At 38.3% G+C, this 23,576-nt stretch overlaps 2 protein-coding genes across 9 annotated transcripts in view; one reads left to right on the top strand and one right to left on the bottom strand.

Moving 5' to 3' along the window:
• The first annotated feature begins 17,381 nt into the window (after window positions 1-17,381).
• Window positions 17,382-23,300, top strand: SFR1 (SWI5 dependent homologous recombination repair protein 1). 6 transcript variants are annotated; one of them, XM_058298492.2, is made up of 5 exons: window positions 17,464-17,557; window positions 17,810-17,919; window positions 18,450-18,568; window positions 19,168-19,581; window positions 20,608-23,300. In XM_058298492.2, the coding sequence occupies exons 3-5, from the start codon at window positions 18,476-18,478 to the stop codon at window positions 20,797-20,799; spliced, it is 699 nt and encodes a 232-aa protein (XP_058154475.1). In that variant the 5' UTR covers window positions 17,464-17,557; window positions 17,810-17,919; window positions 18,450-18,475; the 3' UTR covers window positions 20,800-23,300. The 6 variants fall into 6 exon arrangements, with proteins under 6 accessions (XP_058154471.1, XP_058154475.1, XP_058154472.1 ...); XM_071215684.1 differs by having other exon boundaries at window positions 17,469-17,575; XM_058298491.2 differs by having other exon boundaries at window positions 17,539-17,652.
• Window positions 22,336-23,576, bottom strand: part of CFAP43 (cilia and flagella associated protein 43) — a 111,016-nt gene continuing 109,775 nt past the window's right edge. For 2 of the 3 annotated variants that reach the window (XR_011648999.1, XM_058298487.1), the window contains one exon: window positions 23,312-23,574. Coding sequence is in view for 2 of the 3 variants with exons in the window: in XM_058298487.1 (XP_058154470.1) it covers window positions 23,408-23,574 (167 nt within the window). In the remaining variant the exon portion in view is untranslated. Of the gene's footprint in view, window positions 23,575-23,576 lie in introns of all 3 variants that reach the window. The other variant, XM_004468233.5, reaches the window with a different exon arrangement.

The following is a 23,576-nucleotide window of genomic DNA, read 5'->3' as shown; positions in this document are numbered from 1 at the left end:
CCAAAAGATTCACTTTTTTCTACCTTTTTTTTTTTTTTTTGGAGCTTGTAGTACTAATATATGGCAAATTTAGCAGAATAAATAATATCAGTAATTTTTTTACATGGCCCAACCTATATTTACTCCATGCCGCAGTATCTGATTTGTTTTCCTGAAGCTAAAGTTATAATTTGATTTCCAGGAACCTGACTTACCTATTCTCCATTCTCTGACCTCACAATCTGCAAATTATGCTTCCTTTCTCCAGAAGATTGGGTGATGGGGAGAAAAGACAAACCTGTTGAAACCTATCCCATTGTGAGCAAAGCAACACAAATGGCACCCCTTCCAGAGAGGGCCTGTGACTTCATCCAAAGAGGCAGTACATCTTTAGTAGAAAATTCTATTATGGTGCAAGTAGTCCTTCTTGGTGAATAGTTGAAAGATTTAGATTAGATTTGAGGAAAAGTTTTTCCCCAGAGAGGACGTTCAATATTGATAGCAGTTATGTCAAAGAATATTCTTCCATGGAGATTTTTAGAAAGAGGATATTGCCTGGGTGTTTTACAATGGCTTCTCTCAAGCCTCACCCTTTGTTCATCATGCCATTAATTTCACTGGTCTTTTTACTTCTGTTGAGCATATATAGCTTATCTTTTTATTATCTATTTTTGTTTACAAAGAAAAGTATAGTCAAACACAGGTTTTATCTGTAATTTGAAGGCAAAATTAAAGTTCTACCTGCTCTTAATAATCCCCTATCCCCTTCCTCTCTATTAGATGGTTATACTGCCACTCTCTCTTCTTGCTTTGTTTGGGATTCCCATCTTTTGAGTTACTGATTAAATAATTAATCCGTTAATTCTTAATTGCATCCATTTTATAAAAGCATTTATTGAGTACCTACTGTATGCACCAAGTGTTAATGAGACAATAAATGCAAGGGCATGGGTTCCAGAAGATGACAGTAAAAGTAAGCAGAGTTAACTAGGAGTATATCCTGCAATGGCAAGTGGTAGGTAATGGGAGTTAACCTGAAGCCCTGGGCTTGGAAAGGTGAGATTCCCTTGCTGTGGGGAGGGCTGCTGAGAGGAAAGAGAGGTCACCGAAGGAAAAAAACCTACATATAACAATTTTGGTCAGGGCTGGCCCTGATTGAATCTATGTGATAAATAACTGTGTCCAATCTATCTTTGTAAATTCTTAAAAATATATATATTTGTCCTACCCTCTATGTGTAGAACCTAGCACATCTTCCACAGTATCATCCTAATGGCTATTTCTGTAGGGAATTTTATTTGTAACTGTGCTTAACTCTCTGTTAACTAAATACTGGTGGTAAGTGGTGATTTCAGGTATTCCAAATGTACCAAAATTGGAATTATAGAAACTCACTGTAGGAAATAATCACCTTTCTTTCCACAATTCATAATTGAGAAAACTAAGGTCATAGAATTTAACTGGAGGGGGAGGCAAGATGGCGGCTGAGTGAACTTCCCGGTTACTAGCTCCTGGGGGGAATCGGCTGGGAGGCGTCGGAGACTCTTTGGGACCGGCTGTCTCGGGATTTTTCCTGGTCCGGAGGTGTCTGGACATCGATTTGGAGGGAAGGTAACAGAGAGGATCCATCTGTGAAATATACACGGAGATCCCAGCTACGTGTGGAGGACTCCCTCCTTGGGTAGCCGGAGCCGAGGCAGCTAGCACCGCGGCGGGTGGCGGGCGGGAGAGCCGAGCCGCGCTGTGCCGCAGCGGGCGGCGGGCGAAGGAGACAAGCCCAGCCGAGCCTAGCCGTGCCGCGGTGGGCGGCGGGCGGGAGAGCCAAGCCGCGCTGCGCCGCGGCGGCGGGCGGTGGGCGGGGAAGCCGAGTCCGGCCGAGCCCGGCTGAGCCGCAGCGGGCGGGGGGGCCGAGCCCAGCCACGCCGCGCCGGGCGGCGGGCGGGAAAGCCGAGCTCAGCCGAGCCCAGCCGAGCCTGGCGGCGGGGTTTCTGTTCTTTGGTTTTTTTTTATTTTTTATTTTTTGTTGTTGTTGTTGTTCTTGTTGTTCTTTTTTTTTTTTTTTTTCAATCCTCTCTTTCTTGTCCCCAATATTCTTCTTATACTATTTTACCTTAACAATACAATAGGTCCTACAGGAAATACCTCACATTTGCTGGGTTTCCTCACCCTCCACTGCCTCATTTCTCTGTGAATAGATTTAGCCTATCTACACTATCCCCTTTCCCCTACAACTTGATATCCTCCACCATCTGCTATCTCTCCTATATTCCATCTCCCTTTCTTTGATCCACAAAGTGTCTAACTCTTAATTTCTAATACCTTTGTTTAGTTTTCCATCTGGTATTCGTCCCTGAAACTATTACCTTTCTTTTCTCTTTCCCTCTCTCACGAAAACAATAGCCTCTTAGTACATACCACATTCCTCCCATATTCAGTCGTCTACCTCATTATAGGTACTTTCCTACTACTATAACTCTACACAATTTACATGATCTAACCTCCATCCTCCCAGAACTCATATTATTGCTTTGTAAACATATATCACCAATACTACTTCACACTTTTTCCTTCCTTACACAATTGACTTTCCCCAGCACTAATACTTTCCTTTAAAGTGAGCTTAACTAGCAATAAGAAATTGGAATAAGAAGAACAAAGTGACAAAGAGAAGATATAACACTTACGCAAAAACAACAGCTAATTAATCTCCAAGACTAGACAAAGAAGCTAAGGAACTGATTAAACCCGTCAAGAAAAAATGTTGACAAGACAGCAACAAAAATCTACAAACCAAACCAGTAATCAGGAAAACATGACTGAATCCAATCAACAAACTGAAAATCAGGAAGGGGGGCAGGACTTCGCACAAGCAATGAAAGATCTCAGAACATTTATCACCGACAAATTTGATGAAGTAATGAAAGAGGTTAACAGCGTGAAGACAACACTTGGAGGGGAAATTGCAGACATGCGCAAAAAAATAACAGATATGATGGAAATGAACACCACAATTCAAGAAATCAAAAATACACTTGCAGCAAATATCAGCAGACTAGAAGAGGCAGAGCAGAGAATTAGTGATGTGGAAGACAGTGCATTGGAAATCAAACAGATAGTAGAAGTGGTCAATAAAAAGGTAGAAAAAATCCAGATAGGACTTAGGGACCTGAATGATAACGCAAAACGCTCAAACATACGTATTATAGGCATTCCAGAAGGAGAAGAGAAGGGAAAGGGGTCAGAAGGAGTGTTGCAGGAAATAATGAATGAAAACTTCCCAAATCTACTGAAAGAAACAGATGTACATATCCAAGAAGCACAGCGCACTCCACTGGTCATAAACCCCAACAGGCCCACCCCAAGACATATACTTGTCAAATTATCCAATGCTCAAGACAAAGAAAAAATTCTAAAAGCAGCAAGAGAAAAGAAAACCATCACATACAAGGGAAACTCCATAAGATTAAGTGCTGATTTCTCATCTGAAACGATGGAGGCAAGAAGGCAGTGGTATGATATAGTCAAGGTACTAAAGGAAAAAAATTTCCAACCAAGAATACTCTATCCAGCTAAACTAGCATTCAAAAATGATGGAGAGTTCAAAATATTCACAGATAAACAGAAACTGAAAGAGTATATCAACAAGAAACCTCCCCTTCAAGAAATTCTTAAGGGAATTCTGCAGGAAGAAAGGAAAAAACAGGACAGTCAGAGATGGAGGCGAGTGTAAAAGCAACAAGAAAGACAAAAATAGAAGGGGAAAATAAAATAATACAAACAAAATATAACAAACACAAATCCAACCAAAATATGGCTACCATAAATAACTCTCTAAACGTAATAACACTGAATGTCAATGGATTAAACTCACCTATCAAAAGATTCAGACTGGGACACTGGATAAGGAAATACGACCCATCTATATGCTGCCTACAAGAGACACATCTTAAACCCAGAGACTCATGGAGGTTGAAAGTGAATGGCTGGAAAACAATCATACAAGCAAACAACAACCAAAAAAAGGCAGGAGTAGCTATATTAATATCAGACAAAACAGACTTTAAATGCGAAACAATTGTGAGAGACAAAGAAGGATACTATATTTTAGTGAAAGGGACAATTTGTCAAGAAGATCGAACAATCATAAATATTTATGCTCCTAACAAGGGCGCCTCTAAATATGTGAGGCAAACACTGGAAAAACTAAGTGAAAAAATAGATGCATCTACAATTATAGTGGGGGATTTTAATACACCACTATCAACTCTGGACAGAACATCTCAAAAGAGAATCACTAAAGAAACAAAACATTTGAACAGTATATTAGAAGAGCTGGATCTAATAGACATATATAGATCATTACACCCAAACACAGCAGGATATACATTTTTCTCAAGCGCACATGGAACATTCTCCAAGATTGACCATATGCTAGGCCACAAAGAAAGGCTTAATGAATTCAGAAAGATCGAAATCATACAAAACAATATCTCTGACCACAGTGGAGTCAAGCTGGAAATTTGCAAGGGACAGAGACCCAGACTTCACACGACAATTTGGAAATTAAACAGCACACTCTTAGAAAAACAGTGGGTCAAAGAGGAAATCTCAAAAGAAATCAATGACTACCTTGAAACAAATGATAATGATAACACAACATACCAAAATTTATGGGATGCAGCAAAAGTGGTACTGAGAGGGAAATTTATAGCCATAAATTCATAAATCAAAAAAGAAGAAAGAGCAGAAATTGAAGAATTAACTGCACATTTGAAGGAATTAGAAAAACGACAACAAAGTAACCCAACAGGAAGAAGAAGGAAGGAAATAACAGATAAGAGCAGAACTAAATGAAATAGAAAATAAGAAAGCACTTGAAAAAATAAACAAGAACAAGAGCTGGTTTTTTGAGATCAACAAAATTGACAAACCTTTAGCGAGACTAACAAAGAAAAAAAGAGAAAAGATGCAAATACACAAAATAAGAAATGAGAAAGGTGATATCACCACTGACCCCACAGAAATAAAGACTATCATAAGAGGATACTTTGAAAAACTATATTCCAACAAAAATGACAATTTAGAGGAAATGGACAAATTCCTAGAAATACATAAGCAGCCCATACTGACGAAAGAAGAAATTGATGATCTTAACAAACCAATCACAAGCAAAGAGATAGAATCAGTCATTAAAAATCTCCCAACTAAGAAGAGCCCAGGGCCAGACGGCTTCACAGGTGAATTCTACAAAACATTCCGGAAAGAACTAACACCAATCCTGTTGAAACTATTCCAAAAAATCGAAACAGAAGGAACACTGCCTAATTCCTTCTATGATGCCAACATTACCCTAGTACCAAAGCCAAACAAAGACACCACAAGAAAGGAAAATTACAGACCAATTTCTCTAATGAACCTAGACGAAAAATACTTAACAAAATACTTGCTAATCGTATTCAACAACACATTAAACGAATTATACACCATGACCAAGTGGGATTTATCCCAGGTATGCAAGGATGGTTCAACATAAGAAAATCAATCAATGTAATACACCATATAAACAGATTGAGAGAAAAAAACCACATGATTATATCTATAGATGCAGAAAAGGCATTTGACAAAATACAGCACCCCTTCCTGATAAAAACACTCCAAAAGATCGGAATACAAGGAAACTTTTTGAACATGATAAAGAGTATATATGAAAAACCTAAAGCCAACATTGTTTACAATGGCGAAGTCCTGAAACCCTTCCCTCTAAAATCAGGAACAAGACAAGGATGCCCATTGTCTCCGCTCCTATTTAACATTGTCTTGGAAGTACTGGCTCGAGCACTGAGACAAGAACCAGATATAAAAGGCATTCAAATTGGAAGGGAAGAAGTCAAAATTTCATTATTTGCAGATGACATGATCCTATATATAGAAAACCCTGAGAGATCTTCAACAAAGCTCCTAGAACTCATAAATGAGTTTAGCAAAGTCGCAGGTTATAAGATCAATGCGCAAAAATCAGTAGCATTTCTATACACCAATAATGAGCAAGATCAGGAGGAAATCAAGAAACAAATACCATTCACAATAGTAAATAAAAAAATCAAATACTTAGGAATAAATTTAACTAAAGAGGTAAAAAACTTATACATCGAGAACTATACAAGATTGTTCAAGGAAATCAAGGAAGACCTAAATAAATGGAAGAATATTCCCTGTTCATGGATAGGAAGACTGAATATTATTAAGATGTCTATCCTACCAAAACTGATCTACACATTCAATGCAATCCCAATAAAAATCAACACAGCCTTCTTTAAGGAACTAGAAAAACTAACTATGAAATTTATTTGGAATAAAAAGAGGCCCCGAATAGCCAAAGACATATTGAAAAAGAAAAACGAAATAGGAGGAATCACACTTCCTGACTTCAAAACATACTACAAAGCTACAGTAGTGAAAACAGCATGGTACTGGCATAAGGAGAGACACACAGACCAATGGAATCGAATTGAAAGTTCAGATATAGAACCTCATGTATATAGCCATATAATATTCGATAAAGCCACCAAACCCTCTCAACTGGGAGAGAATGGCCTATTCAACAAATGGTGCCTGGAGAACTGGATAGCCATATGTAGAAGAATGAAAGAGGATTACCATCTCACACCTTATACAAAGATCAACTCTAGATGGATCAAAGACCTAAATATAAGAGCCAAGACCATAAAGACCTTAGAAAGCAGTGTAGGGAAACATCTACAGGACCTTGTAATAGGAAATGGCTTCATGAATATCACACCAAAAGCACGAGCAGCAAAAGAACAAATAGATAAATGGGACTACCTCAAAATTAAAGCCTTCTGCACCTCAAAGGAGTTTGTCAAGAAAGTAAAAAGGGAACCCACACAATGGGAGAAAATATTTGGCAACCATATATCTGATAAGAGACTTATAACTTGCATATATAAAGAACTCATATATCTCGAAAACAAAAAGATAAACAACCCAATTAAAAAATGGGAAAAAGATTTAAACAGACACTTCTCCAAAGAAGAAATACAAATGGCTAAAAAGCACATGAAAAAATGCTCCAAATCCCTAGCTATCAGGGAAATGCAAATCAAAACTACAATGAGATACCATCTTACTCCCGTAAGATTGGCAGCCATGAAAAAAACAGTAGAATACAAATGCTGGAGAGGATGTGAAGAAAGGGGAACACTCATCCATTGCTGGTGGGAATGCAGAAGGATCCAACCATTCTGGAAGACAGTTTGGCAGTTTCTCAAAAAATTATCCATAGATTTGCCATATGACCCAGCAATACCACTGCTGGGTATATACCCATCAGATCTGAAAACAAGGACACAAACCGATATATGTACACCAATGTTCATAGCAGCATTGTTCACCATCGCCAAAAGTTGGAATCAATCCAAAAGTCCATCAACAGATGAGTGGATCAATAAAATGTGGTATATACACACAATGGAATACTACTCAGCTGTAAGAACCAATACACTACAATCGCACGTGATAACATGGATGAACCTTGAGAATCTTATGTTAAGTGAAGCAACCCAGGCATTGAAGGACAAATACTATATGACCTCAATGATATGAAATAAGTTAACTGCCTCAGAGAGCTAGAGTCTGGAAAAGTGGCTTACTGGAAATCGGGGGGTGGAGGAAGGATGTGAGTTAATGTCTGTAGGGGTGGAATCTGTGATGAGCTGGGGGTAAGTATGAGCACAAAGAAGGGACAAAATGGGGGCAAGGGGTTACCTTCGGGTGGGGTTTTCTGGGTTTGAGGGGGGCTGGGGATGGGAAGAGGGGTAATATGGTCCAAGAAATAGGTAGGAGGGAGGGGCAACATACAAACATGGGAGAGTGCCAGAAGTTCGTTGAGAACTAAATGTTGAGTAAAACGTATCAAAGTATAAGTAGGAGGGTCACCTGGTTAGGACGCTCAGGGGGTATGGTCTGATGCGGGACGGACTCCGGAGGGAATAGCTGAAGGCTCATTTTGCCAAGGTGGGTTCTACCATTGGGTGGGGTGGACCCATATCCTGGGGAAGACTAATGCCGTCGAATAGAGAGAACTGTATCTCTCGTGAGAAAGGACGGCTCCCAGGGCATTAGATTGGCAGGCGTTGTGGGCCCTAAGGGGAGGGGAAAATGGACGTGCAATGGATGGAACAAAGGTAAATAAGGGGGCAAAAGAGGAGTTATGTGAGAGTACACGAGGATGAATATAAAACAGCTAATATTACACCAAAAACATATAGGGGACGACAGACTAATAATGAAAACCATAAAACAAAACATAGGATAACTAAAAAATTTAGAAAACTGTACAACCTAAAGTATGGACCACATAGTAAGCACAAATGTTACCTTGTTTGAAAACTATAGTTTCGGAATCTGTACATCAGTTTCAGGAAATATGATATGAATAAGTTAAAAGATTATTGCTGTGGAAGGGAAAAGGTTTTATGGTGGATCTGGGGAAATACTGTATATTGTATATATGAATTTTGGTGATCTAAGACTCTTCTGAAGCTGACATTATGTTGGGATTCACTTTACGGGAAGTTTTGGATCACAGAATGGTTCAACAATGGCAGCGGAGGAATACTGATATGGGATGTTATTGACAGGATATATATGGTTGACAGGGAGTTATACAGGGCATATGCCCAGGGTATATGGTAATGTCTATATATACTCATAGTGGAAACAATTAAAAACAACAGCTGGGGGGGTACTGGGCTCCTGGCCGGGGGGTCACTGTTGTGGGCCCTGGGAGAGCAGCGGCAATCCTCCAGGTGCAACGGCAAGAACCAGGAAGGAAGGAGGGCCCAACAGTGGGCTCTTGATACTAATGGCTACACTTTTGAGCCTATGCACCTGCAATAAGAACAGGGCCTAGAGTAGCATTGTGCCTGGGGGTTTCCTCCTGACAGCCTTCATGTTACTCAAATGTGGCCACTCTCACAGCCAAACTCAGCGTGTAGATGTGATGCATTCCCCCCAGCGTGGGACACGACACCCGGGGATGAGCCTCCCTGGCACCGAGGGATCACTACCACATACCAGCTGAAGAAGCAACTAGAAAATGACCTTGAATTAAAGATTCAATGCGGAACAGCAGAATATACCTGTCTACATATAATAACATGACTTCGGGAAGCGGTTTGACCTAATGTAAGGGGGAAATGGAAAGGAGAAATGAGATTATAAGGCTGTGAGTCTCTAAAAAAGAGTCTGGAGGTTGTCAGAAGGAATACCCCTATGTACAACTGAACAGAGTCTAAGAGACAGATAAGGTAGATACAACCCCAGGTATTGGTTCTTTTGAGGGATAAAGAGACCCACGGGTTCTATGGTCATGGCAGAAGGGGTTCACTGCCATGACAGATGGCCCTTCTTTGGAGCTGGTGTTTCTGCGTCATGGAAATGGACTCAGAGGGGATCTCTTTTCACAAGACTTGCATGCTACTTTATTGGAACTGTAGTTGGTGCTGAGTTTAAGATATATGTAGGGGATTTGAATCTCTGGACTGATAATATGACACCCAGGCCCAGAGCCTCAACAGACCTCAGCTCCTACACTTTGACTTATTGGACTTACTCCACTCAGCTAACATGGAGTTGAAGAAGGTCAACCACCACAACATGGAGCCTAGAGTGTCTACAACTAGAAGCGGGAAGAGTGCATCCAGTACCCATGTGGAATCTAAGCCCTCACTTGACATAGGTGTGCAATGGACACAACCAATCCAATGTCCACAGAGGAAATGTGAAATGGGTGTGGGAACGGTAGCCATGGGGGCTGCTGGGTGTGGGGAACGGGAGGAAGAGATGAGATGTGGAGGCGTTTTCGGGACGTGGAGTTGTCCTGGATAGTGCTTCACGGACAATTACGGGACACTGTAGATCCCCCTAGGGCCCACTGGATGGAACGTGAGAGAGTCTGGGCTATGATGTGGACCACTGACTATGGGGTGCAGTGATGCTCAGAGATGAACTTACCAGGTGCAATGGATGTATCACGATGATGGGAGAGAGTGTTGCTGTGGGGGGAGTGGGGGGTGGGGGCGGTGGGGTTGAATGGGACCTCATATATATTTTTTAATGTAATTAAAAAATAATAATAATAAATAAATATTAAAAAAAAAAAAAAAGAATTTAACTGAACCTGCCAAAATCACATAACTTGTTAATGCCATGATCAGTAGAAATCTCAGATGCTCTGATTTAGTCCTATCCATTGCTATAGCTATATTTCCACCAGGAAACAACAACAACAACAACAACAAATCCAGAGGAAAAAAAGTTTTAAACATCAGTGTGTGTTTGGTGGCTGGCCATTAAACAAAAATTCCAAATGATTTCTCTAGTTTCCTCAATTTTAAAAGGCAACCCATGATTATCTTATGTATAGTACAAATTTAAGCTATCTCAACTTCGCAATTTGTGACCACAGTCCATTTCATCCCCAATTCGCTACGTAAAGCAACAAAAATCATCAACAACAAAAAAGGTTTAGAACTAAGAAGAAAACTTAAATAATTAAGGTCTGTGGTTTTACAGATTTACTCATTCAAGATTTCACCACTGTAATATATGGCTTATCTAATTTACAAGTTCTAACCTGATTATTATAATATTCCATCAGTCTTAAGAAAGTACAAGTGTATCTGAAATGCACATTTACATCTACCCCTTTCTTAATCATAAAGTCTTAAACTCCCCCAATTCTTTTTACTCATGTGTAGTCAAAAGGCCTCAAAAAAAAAATACTTCCCATTAAAGAAGAAATCATGACTTTCTCGGGATTGAGCCAAAATTAAATGTGTCCAGGATTCTTGGTGTTTGATCCGCTACTTGGATCTTAAAGTCCAGGTTAAACCTGTGGAATAGCTTGTATTGAGGAGTAAGCAAACCTAGTATTTAATGACCTCTTATGAAAAATAGTATTTTAAAACACAACCGTTTTTGTTTTGCTTAAGGACAGAAAACATGTCATAAAGAAGTTTCTCTGCCCTCCTTTTTTTACCCATCCTCTCTCTCCCCTCCCCATCCTCCTACATAATTCTGTGGTGTTCTTGACAGTGTTTGAATACTCATGAGAACCAACTTTAGTTACGAATGTAGTGGTCCAGGAATGCTTCTTGTAATTTCAGTTAGATAGGAAGGCAAGGTTCACAAGGCTTTTCTTGAGACCTGCTCATTATTATGCAGATGTTTAATTTCAAGCATTATAAATACCCTCATTAGTCCACTTAATTCTTACCTGTAGTCTTTCAAATCTGTGATATCAAGCTATTTTCAGTCCTTAAAATCAAGTCACTTCAGGTCCTGGCTCACTGCATCCACTGTTTGATAGCTTTGAATTTCTTCTGAAGTGAATTATCTTCCTAGTGCTTCTTTGGGGAGCTTCATCCCATTCAGAGTGTGGAATTCTATACCGATTGAGGTGAACAGGGAGTTTGGTTCTTTCAAATTGTGGAAATGGAAGATATTCCTAGCAGACAGGTTGTAATAGTCTGTAACGTTGGTGATACATTTTTAAAACTAGTGATTGAATTTCTATCCCCGTAGACAATTATTGGAATGAAACAAAGTCAGATTTACATTCTCTTCAAAACCCTTGGAAAACAGCTCTGAACGAGACTATGTACTGGTGAAAACTGCTTCTTTTTAAAAAGAGGAACAACTTGCCAAAGATTCAAACTCATTCCCTTCGGAGTAGCTTAATTGCACAAGCTTTATGTTAATATAATTATAGTAAAGGTCTGGCAGCTTTACAAGCATCTTAAACTTGTACATGCAAGTTCAAAATACCCTATTTCAATGGCCCAGGGTTAGGCTAGGAAAGCATTTCAGACAATGCCAAACTGTAGTAATGCCTGCCTTTTTATTTTTTAACCTATGGACAGCTTGTAACTTATAGTTTCATGGGAATCTGCTCCTCAAATGTGAATGTGATTAGTTTACAACCTTCCAAAAGGCAAACCTGTGTTCTTTGGTATCGTGGATGCTACCTACCAAATGGACAGGCTTCCAAAAGCCTGTGAAGCTCATCTTTGCTGGGGGGGTGGGGGGGTATTATCCTTTTACTTGGTATGAATTTCACTCACAGCATATCGTCAGCAACATAGGAGTTGAGTTATAAATATCCAACATTCATACAAGGGCTTAGATACACAAGTATCTTAAAGGGCATAGATTCACAAGTCATAATGGAGTGTGAGGAAAAGGGTAAACAAAGTAATGAAGAGAGACTAACCCATCATTCTTAGGCACTATGCAGTGCTGGAAATGATGTAAGTAACTCTTCTTTTGACTGGAAAAAAAATCTTTGAAAAATGTCTGTAAGGAAAGACAATTTGAATCAAAGATAATCACTTTTATTAAATGAAAAACAACTGAGATCATGTGGGCATTTGATAGATGTTAAAATAATAGCCAGAGTTGCACTTAAATGGAATTTTGGGGGTGGGGTAGGAGAGCTGAGAAGAGTTTGAGTTGGAGGAAAGGTACTACCTGTCAATCTTCTGCTAACCAAGTCTAAATAGGTGGGTGAAGCCTTAGAGGACTATGTCAGGGTGAATGTAGTTGTATTCTAGGCTTTTTCCCAGGATCCTATCCATGGGAAAATATTTTTTCACTATCAAAAAGTGCTATAATTTGCCAATTGAGAATCATCAGCATCCTTAGTAATCTTCACACTTCTTTTACTCATAGCCACAGAGATGTGATGGAGGTGGAGATTTGGTACTGTCGACATCACTGGCCAGTGGTACAATTTAGAAAAAAGTGTGCAACAGTCTTGGAGGTGGAGGAGTGAGAGAAATGGGTTCAAGAAAGAGATGCCTTTGCTAGAGCCCCCCATTTACTTACCCAGTCTTTGATTATGCTTCCCCCACTGATCCTAATGGGTGATTCATACTTCCTGGTCAGGGGTTTTGCATTCAGAGTCTTTGGTACCGTTCATAAACGTTGATGGTAGAAATCTAAAGAATTTTGTATTGCCTTTGGGAGACCTAGTGTTTTAGTGTGATTGGTGGGGCAGTGGGGGAAGGGACTAAATTTCAATCTAGTGCTCCGGTCTTAGACTGAGCTTGCAAATCCTTAGACGAAATTCACAGGTTTTCTCTACTTCTGTATTTACCATCAAAGTTTGTCAAGGGATAGAAAAGCAGAAGCAAGAACGGTAGAACGGTCTCTAACTTCTTATTTACCTGGCATTATTAGAAATCCTTCCTACTCCACCCCCCCCCAAAAAATCACCAAGAAACCTCGTATACCCTCAAAACTGAATCAGTAACACGAGGCAAGCATAGAAAACTGAGTTGACTTCTTTGCTGGCACTTCAAACAGATTTCATTCAATGCTATGAAATTATCTTGGGGGCTATTATTTCTCAAAGTTCAGCATGATTAAAGATGATTATATAACAGGTTCTGTTTTAAGGACTTGCTAACATCTAATGCCTCTTTTCTCCAAATGAATACAGGGTGACATTTCTGAGTAAATAAAGGATCTGGAAAAGATGTGGCCCTGAGCAATGCTTATATTCTCATTTTCTTTCTACAATCTAACTTCTCTGCCACTACCTCCAACACTCACCCTACCCCCACCTTCACAATTATAAACTAACCTGAATCACCCTATTCTTCTCCAAGAGAACACACCCTATAATAGCAGTGAATCATAGACACCCTTGCTTCTACAGTCTCTAATGGATTTGGTAAAATGCCAAGGTTGGTGGAATAAAAGATCAAAAATTTCAGATGAAAGTAGCTCGTTAGGCTCTTGTTAGTATACTATCCTGAACATTGATTTCCAGTAAAGTTTTGAGTTGCCTGGTATAGAAAGGCTTTTTTTTTTTAAATCACAGTAGTACCCTTCCCATATCTCCATGTTTTAAGTAACCATCCTACAGAGTAAGACAATCTCTCAGGCATGCCTAATAACTAGTTAATGGCCTCTTCCATCTTGGGGTTGAAAATAAAATTCTCTCTTGTTTATCTTGGCTAAACAATATTAAACAGATTACCCACAGAGGCCATCCTTTGGTAATAAGGCACTAGAGTCTTCAACAGTACCTACATGTGGAGCAATTACATGTTATGGAATTCCATATAAGATTTGTAGGTAATAGAGAAAAGAAATAGAAATAGTTTATCCTCAAAGGGGAATTTATGAAATTACAGAGACTAAACCATCTCTTCACCATGATGGGTCTACCAGATGCAACTTGAACTCATGGTAAGAGGAACTCAGAGAATAATTTTTAGAGGTGATTTTCAACTTATAAGCAAAGGTCCCAAGAAATATTGAAAATCAATTAAGAGAATTTAGCAGATTTTCTTGTGCTATAAAACTATTAAATCTAACTTAACTTGTCTTTTGCACTATAAATTAACATAAGCATGGATTTTACACAATTCCTTACCCAAGTAGGTGTAATTCTATCTTTAAAAGTGTATTTTCCTATCTTTGTTTAAAAAATATCTATGGATACTAGCTATGTCTACATGATACCAAAATGTTTGTCAATGCAGAAAAGCCATTGAATTACATGGAATTCGGGTCATCCTGAAATTACTGTTAAAATATGAAAAATAAAGTTAAAGCCAAGAATTTTTTAAAAAGTCAATCTACTGAAGTGAAAATTTTAATTGTGGTTAAAGGGCGTGTTTATATGTGCATAAAAAAAGAGAAAGAGAGAGAGAAAGGGAAGAGGAGAGAGAGTGTGTATTCACTATTCTTTTCATTCTTCTCTCCTTCCCATTAAAAAAAAAAGCATAAAAAACCCTCATAAAAATTTTTAGGTCTATGTCATCACCCCACAAACAATAATCACAGACAAGAACAGAAGAAGCATTTTACCACTCCCTGATGAATAACAACGTGACCAACAGTAGCCTTGGGTATTGAAATTTAAAAACACAAACACAGGCAGCCTAACTTAGGTTGATATTAATTACTATTATCATTGAATTCTATTGTTCAAATTGTTCTCTCTGTGGTACAGTAAGGATTCTTTGACTTCTGGCTCACTGGGCAATATTTTTCCCTCCCAGAAAAGTTTCATATGAAACATACAAACTCCTTCACAGGCCAATAGATTTCAGGCCCCTAAATACATGCGAATGTTTGCAAGGCTTTATCTAAAAATACAGTGAAAATCATAGCGCAGATCTAAGATAGCTTACACTAAGTTGAGAGTGGAAAGTGGGTTTCCACATTGGCATATGAAGGGAGTAAATAAAATACAAATTTACATATCAGGAGAGCATTCATTTCTAACAATGCATGAAGTCAGGGATGTAGGTCAACAAATGCACATTTTTGAAATACAGGTTATTCTGGGTACTTGTGAAGTTCTTTGAAAATCTGGCTCAAACAATCCTATTTTAATACAGTTCACATAATACTAAGCAAGTCAGAACACTTGCAAAGCAAGATGTTGTTTTCCTTTATGCAGCTAGCAAAAACACAGCTCTAAGCTTATGTTGTAATGATAAAAGGATTTGGGAGCAGCTGACTTTAGGGAATCATAAAAACAAACCACCCTTATGCCCTGAGGTATAAAGAATATGCAGAGTCTGCATTGTTCTTCCAGGGCCAGGACAAATCATTTTGCTTTTTTCCGGGAGATTATCTGATGCCAATGCATGAGTAAAGGGAGAAATTAATGTACAGTCTGAGACCTGTGGTATGGCGAAGTCAATAACCCCTGCATCTCATCTTTGACTTTGTAATTCCTTTAGGTTAATTTTTGTAAATAATGAAAAATTAAGGACTGGAATTTGTATTATTAATTATATAGAGAAACTCCAAGATTTCTATTTATGGATATAATTTGTGAGGGAATTTTCAGATCACATAATCTTTGAGAAATCATCTCTGGCCTATTTTGGGTGGTGTGAAGGGATGAAAGAATTGAATCAATTAGGAAATGGTGAATATAAGTGCAAATATGAATTAGCAACTATTGATGTGTAGATAGTAAATGCTATTCCAGTTGCCTCTCATGAATTCTCATTTAATCCCCAGGAGTACAGACTATTATCCCCATTTTAAAGAAAAAGGAATAGATACACAGACTCCATATTACAAGCCTCAAAAATAAAAATAATGGAGCCAGACTGAATTTAGCCAATCTGACTCCAATGTTTAAATCCGTAACCACTGCATTAGGTTGTCTTCATATTCTGCATTTATACTCCACAGCTTAGGACTCAAGTTACTTCCTTCTGAGTCCTGGCTACCACTAAACCATTATTTTGGAAACTGCACCATAAATAGAAATCTTATAATCAGATTTCTGACAAATTTTACTTAGGACCTATTTTTTCTCCCTATATGAGAAAACTCAAACCTGCATTAAAGAGCTCGGCTGTTAGTAGAGACAATGTCAACGTTTAAAATTGTTATTCATTAGGAAGACTGAAAACATTGGCTCCTTAAATTTCTTAACTTCAGTGTGACTCAGAAATTACTCAACTTTTCCCCTAACCCAGTACTTCACACAATTCAGTTAATTTTTTTGTTGTTGCATAGCAACAGATGATCCCAACACAGGAAGGAAGAGATTATAGACTAAGGATGCTGCTGCCAGTTATTTAGCAGAGGCCTTATCTGCCTCAAACATCTGAATTGTGGACCAATACAATCTTGTGACCGTTCTGCTTCCTGTATTGCGCAACAAATTTTGTTTGGTTAGATTTTCTCTCAGATTTGACGAAAAGATTTGAAGCCAGGCTAAGGGATATATATTTTAAGGTAGGTACAGTATTAAAGTAGAAAACGTGGTGACGTGACTACCAGGTTGGCAAAAGCATAAGGTTTGAAATTAGTTGGGAGTACGCAGAAGCTGTTGGATAAACGTCTAACATGTTGGGTTCTCAATAAGTCATTTAACCCAAAGCTACTCTTTTCAAAGAGAGGCCTTTGAACAAACTGTAAGTTTAACACAGAGCTGTGCAGCTACGCATCCTGTCAAGGGGAAGGGCCTTTACTGCGGCGAGAGAAAAGACCAACGAGAGGGAGGCAGGAAAATGGGCTGGAGCCTGTGAAGAGCACTCGCTCAGGCCTACTTCACAACCACACAAAAACAAGGAAGCGAGAAGGCAAGGCGATTGACGATAAGAGAAAGAAAATCTGAGGAAGGAAGCGCGCCTCCCTCAGGACAAGTTAACAGCTCTGGACACGAGCCCCGCCCGCCGGGACCCCCCCCCCCCGCGAGGCTCGCAGCTGCGCGCTCCCAGGGTGGCGGCTCTCCAGCGCCCGGCAGAGCAGAGCAGAGCAGATCAAAGCAGCCCGGGCCAGTCAATCCAGCCAGTCACGCGCCTCTTCCGCGATCCCGCCCCTTGGAGGGTGGAGGTAGGTGGCTCGCGGCTGCGCGTGCGCAGTAGTGCAGCTCTCCATCGCAGGGCGGAACTGAGCAGCGCGCGCCGGTCAACCCAGCCAATCACGCGTCTTTTCTTTGTCCAGCGTGGTTTCCGTCCTTAGGTCGCCGAGGATTTACACTTGCTGCTCATCCCAGGAATGGCGGAAGGTGGTAGCATGTTGGATGGCAAGTGGTTGTGCGACATCTGGACTAGTTCGGGGGTTTGCTGTGGAGTCTCATTAAGCCTCCTTTCCGCGGTCAGGGTACCTCACAACCCCACCTCAAGGCCGGGACCTCCCGAGGGCTAGCGTGGGTTTTCTGCAATGGTGGGAAGGAAGGGAAGACTCATCTCTCTGGTGTTATCTTGCTAATGTTGATATTTTGGTTTGAGGAAACAGACTTTAGTCGGCTCCTTTTCAGGGTCTGTTTGCTGCTAAAGTGATGCATACCTGAGTTGATTTATCGCCGCTTGTGTTCCATAATCCTCAGCCCTGGAGGGTCGTTGATTTCCATTCTCACAACTTTTACAGGTCTGTTTGTTGGGTTTTTGTTTTTCAAAGGAGGTATCCGATTTTGAATCCAGAACCTCGTACGTGGGAAGCGGGCGCTCAACGTCTGAGCTACACTCATTCACCTGTTTCTTGAGTCAGGGTTTCCCCTGTATTTCCTTTTATTATGAAGCTTTCATACTAAATTGAAGGATTCCTGAGTATCCAACGTTATTATATATCCCCATATGAGATTTTGAAGATATTTTGATAAAAACAAATAGGGAGACTCTTGTTTATTTGTGTGTGTGTGTATATATATACACACACACACACACACACTAGCCGGTTAATGTGTCATGAGAAAGCTGGTAGTCACTTTTGTTTGGGGAGATAAATGGAAAACAGTCCTTCAAAAGAGCAGGAATGAATATTAAGTGAAATTAGAGGAGATAACTGTCTTACTTGTGTATGTTATGTACAAAACTCAAAATTTCTTTGAGAAAAATTGAGGACTCTGTAGAGGTATGGATTAATTTGATTTCCATTTTGTGGATATTTTTCTTTTTTAGAGATAAACCAAGATTTCATCTTCAAGATGGAAAGTCCATCAGACTCAGCTGTGATGTTACCTAGCACACCACAGGCCTATGAGAATCAGTCTCCTTTTAACAATAGTTCAAGACAACAAGTATGAAAATCTTAATTCTTCCAGTGGATCCATTCTATGTTTCTAGTATTGTGGCTTTAAATTTACTGAAGATTGCTAATTAACATAATGTGTAACATTACTAAGTAAATATATTTTATTAAATACATCTAATTTTAGGTTTTTCTCCTAAGATATATGTATTTGACTCCAAAATGTTCATCCTCAATCAGTTATGTTAATTTAATTTCACATCAGGTTATTACAACAGTCCAAACTGAGGAAGTTTAAATCTGTGCAGTCTTACTATGAAAGTCATTGGTGGCAGGATCTAGTTTTTTTTTCCTCCTTAATTTGTAACAATGAAGTAGTGTCAGACATATGCTAGTCACTCAAAAAATGCTCATAAATACTGGGATAAGTGGGCCTGCACTTTTGGAAGGTTATTGTTGACCTAGCTCAAGTAAAAAGAGTAAAACTAATGGAGCTTCTAGGAATTAAAACAATTTTGTGATGGTTACTATAAGCATACAGACACAGAAAGCCATCTACTAGTGACTAGCAAAGAAATATAGGGTCTTCATTGCTAGTAGATTTATTTACATAAAGAATGTTTTTCTTAATGTTCTGTGCCTTTTCAGACTATGAGTGCAACACTTAGAGAACAATTAAGGAAGACAAAATTTTCATTTAATTCCTCTTATAGCGTGGTAAAACGTCTTAAAGTAGAGAATGAAGAAAATGGTCAGACTTTTTCAGAGAAACCAGCATCTTCTACAGATGAAAAATTTTTGGAATTTCAAGAAAGTTTGAAACACATACCCAGTGAATTTGAAGAAAGCACATATTTGAAAAATACCTTCAAGAAGAATTTTAATGCATGTGAATCTAAATCACTTGATTTTGGGTCATATATTGCTCTCCAAAATGACTTTGTGAATGAAAATCTTCCCAAACAAGGACTCAACGAAGAAAAATCAAAGTTGGTGAAGCAGGTTAAGGAAAAAGAAGACCTTCTTCGGAGGCTAAAACTAGTCAAAATGTATAGATCAAAGGTGAGAAGAATTTCAGAACCATTATATAAAATTTGTTTTTATTTAAGATAAATTACAGGAAAGTAATTTCAAAAGTAGAAAATAAGTTTAGTTTGGCATAATAAGCCAAGTATCCAGAAGTCTGGCTTCCAATAACTTTTAACTCAAAAGTAGTTATGGATTTAGATTAGAAGCCTCTAAACATCAAATAGAACTTTTGGAAAGTCTCAGCTAAAGTTAGTCACTTGACTTTCACTTATCATGCAGTTGGAACTTCTCTCTCTAGTTTCCAGCCCAGAGCAATATTAGAAATATCAAATGTTAGGTGCAAGTACAATGGGAACAGAAGTGATAGCTGACAGTGAATGAGTAAAAAAGCTAAAAGTGTGCTACAGAGTATAGTTAAGTATTTTTAGTAATGATACTGTTTCCCTCAAATAATTAAAATATTCCAGGCATTCTGTTTGAAAATATAACAAATATATATTAGATTTTAGATTTCACTTCAGATAGGTTGAATTAACTAGTACTTGGGCAGTTGGATTATTACTACCTGGATAGTTCATGTAAAAGAAGTAGCTCATTCTTCCCCAGCATTGTGGAGTAAATGAAGGATTAGCATATGTCATTTGTTCTTTTAAATTTTTAGGATTTTTCTAAATATGACCACTTGATTTTGAATGTTGAAAATATTTTTAACTTGATTATTGTCATATGTTGAAGTAGAGCTATACTAGGAAAAGTAGAATTTTCTTTTCTTTTTTTTTAAATGTATGTTGTTGCCTTTTTACATAGGTTTTACCCCATTGAATGATTTGACTTTTCTCTGAGGGCAAGAGTAGCCCAAAGCATGTTTCAAGCACAATAGCCGTAGAACTCAAGTTGAGTAGCTTTGTAATCATCCTAATTTTATTCTGGGTAGAAGTCCCAGTCATCCCCAAGTGTGTTAGCCTTTAAATAAATACATCAACTGATAAAAACAACTTTCATTAAATAAGTAAAAATAACAAAATTACTTATTTTATATGTTTTTTTTTTCCTTTTTAGAATGACCTGTCTCAGTTACAACTGTTGATAAAGAAGTGGAGAAACTGTAGCCAGCTGTTGCTTTATGAGTTGCAATCAGCTATGTCTGAGGAGAAGAAACTAAGTGTTACTCAGTTGATAGACCACTATGGGTTAGATGATAAATTGCTACACTATAATAGAAGTGAAGAAGAATTTATAGATTTTAATTGATAATTTTTTTCTCCAGAATATCTTTAAGAACTTAATTAAAAGATAATTTTATATTTTGAAGGAAAGGTATAAACCATTAGGCTTAGAGGAAGGTATCCTGATGAATATTAATTTAGGACACTGATATAGAAATATAAACAAAGTTCTAAAATGAAATTTTGGTATTTGGATAGAAAGAAAACTTGACTTTTAAAGAAATGTGGGGAAAATGTTTAAAAATAATTTAGACAATTTCTGGAAAGCAATTTTAAATAGTTTTGTTTATTGTGGCAAAAATATTTTTATTTTACATGTTAAAATCCACATAGTTCCATCTGGATGGTCTAGCAGATAATTAAACTCATATGTCCAAAGTTAGATTCTTCCCTGTTTTTCTTTGAATTTGTTTCTTGAATTCCTCATCTCATTTAGTGAAATGACCCTCTATTTTTTATAAACTATATATTCTCATCTCCCACATCAAGGCATCATGGCATACAAGGTCTTTCACATTCATCTCCCTTTCTAGCTTCATCTGTGAAACAGTTTTAGAGAGTCTACTCAGTTCATAATGATTCCTAAGCCAGAAACCTACTCGCATCCACAGGGTTGGATATCGGGCTGCTCTGATGTATGTTACCTATCATCCTGACCATATATGTGGAGATATGACCCAAGCTGGCCCAGTCCCTAAGAAGTTGGAATTGAGCTCAGGAAAAGAAAGCCCATTTCTTTTTTGTGGCTGGATATGTAAACTTGGGAGCAGCAAAGCTGGTGTGCCTAAGAAGGTGTAAAATGTGTGCTTACAGAAAGGTAGAAATGGAGAACTTTGGATCAGTGCCCTTCTGGTTTTGCTTTTCCAGTCCTTCCTGGGGCTTTCTGCATTCTTTTGGGTCTTTGTTTAAAAAAAAAAACAACAACAAAAAACACACACCTAAAAGAAAAGCCAAAAAACCTACTAGTTGGTAAATAGTTACTGCCTTGAGTTCTGTCTCCCCAAGTATAACCCTCTTTCAGTCCATTCCCTCCTATGATCTAGCAAAACATTAATATATGGCACAGTAGGGGACCTACTCTGGCATCCATTCTAATTGTTTCTAGGAGATCCTGCCTTGCATTCATTCTAATTGTTAGTGCCCATGCACTCTTCATACACTCCCCTGCCCCACCTCTGACACCTGGATGTAGGAAATGCTGCCAATGGCCATTTCCCTGTTAAGCCTGCTAAATTGACTATTTAAGGAATCATCCTAGTACTAAGGAAAGGACTCATCGAAAAGATGTTGGTCCTGTCATTTCCCTTACCATCCCTAGACAGCATTGATCACTATATGGGTGATCAGTTAGGATATTATCCTGGAGATTAAACTTTACATTTAGTTCATAAACTGTAGAATAATAGTGAGACATGGACATCATTTGGAAGTTGTGGTCAGGGATTCCAATTACAGCACTTTGGAATGCAACAGTCCACCAGCTGTGAAAGGGTGCAGCAATTTTCCAACCAGTTAATTGTCTCATTATATAAACTTTAAATAAGAAAGAGATAAACTTTAATGAGAAAGCATATATTTTTCTGTTTGCTAAACTAATGGGTAGGGCACAAGATTGAGTTATAGTAAGTGGGATATGTACAAGATTATGTTTTCAAGTTATAATTTACAAATGATTTAGAGCTTGGTAAAAGAAAACAATTTACCCTTATTCCATTGGTAGAACAAGGGATGATTTTAAAGGTTCTAATTTTTTATGATTATAGAAGAAATGCTTATGAAGAAAACTTGGCAAATATGGAAAAATATGATTTCATAAGTTCTCTGGTTAATTTTATAAAATTAGAAATGCTAGTAATGGTTAAGAATTTCTTTTGTCTAAGACTTTCTAGACTATACTGAAAATACTTTTTATCAAATTAAGACTAAATGAATAAAATAGAATAATTTTTGAGTTAAAATCTTGACCATTTTTGAATAAAAATGATTTATACTTGTGATGGTGAGGCTATTGTGTCAACTCGGCCAGGTAATTGTGCCCAGTTGTTTGGTCAAGCAAGCACTGGGCTAACTGTAATATAAAGGCATTTATGGACTTTAGTCACCATTGACTTTACTGCAATGGTAAATCACAGATAGCTGGGTATAATTAGATCAGTCAGGGAGATTGCTGTCAGCAGTGAGTGATGCTTAACCCAATCAATTGAATGCCTTAAAAGGGGAAGTGATACCAGCATTGAGGGAATTTCCCAGCTCATGTTTGGACAGCTAACATCTCCCAGAACTCGTCAAGAACCTTCACTGGACTTTCATTGCAGCCCGTGGTTGCAGCCTACCTGTGGAACCTGGACTTGTGCATTCCCACGGCTGCGTGAGAGACTTATACAATCACATACTATTGACATATTTCTTGTTGATTCTGTTTCCCTAGAGAACCCTGACTAAAACAATACTTGACACATTTATTCATATAGGACAAATATTTTTATAATGAGTAAGGCTAAAATTAAAGCTATTTAAAATATGAAACGAGACTCTACTTAAATGTCTTGATAGGAAAGAAAAAGAGATCATTTTAATCAAATGAAATGAATTTTAAAATGATTGGTTTGGTCGTGTGTTTACTACCAGCATTTTTACATTTGAACGAGAGCAGGAAATGTTTTCATCCTTAATCTTTCAACTTCAGCTTGCAGAATTGAAATCTGTTCAGCTTGCTGTTTTGAAATATTTGTTAACTTTTGTTGTTGCATCATGTTTTCATAACGTTCCTTGGCAATTTTTTCACAAGTCAGTTTAGATCCT

This window comes from Dasypus novemcinctus, chromosome 6, assembly GCF_030445035.2.
Source record: "Dasypus novemcinctus isolate mDasNov1 chromosome 6, mDasNov1.1.hap2, whole genome shotgun sequence".
Classification (NCBI taxonomy): domain Eukaryota; kingdom Metazoa; phylum Chordata; class Mammalia; order Cingulata; family Dasypodidae; genus Dasypus; species Dasypus novemcinctus.
The sequence above is the reverse complement of the archived record's forward strand: the minus strand, read 5'-3'. Positions and strand labels throughout refer to the sequence as shown.

Excerpts from the sequence above, each read along its gene's own strand:
- SFR1 (XM_058298488.2), top strand. The coding sequence starts at position 17,548 with ATGGCGGAAGGTGGTAGCATGTTGGATG. Across the intron at positions 17,576-18,449 it reads AGGTGGTAGCATGTTGGATG|AGATAAACCAAGATTTCATC; the intron begins GCAAGTGGTTGT and ends TTTCTTTTTTAG. Across the intron at positions 18,569-19,167 it reads ACAATAGTTCAAGACAACAA|ACTATGAGTGCAACACTTAG; the intron begins GTATGAAAATCT and ends GTGCCTTTTCAG.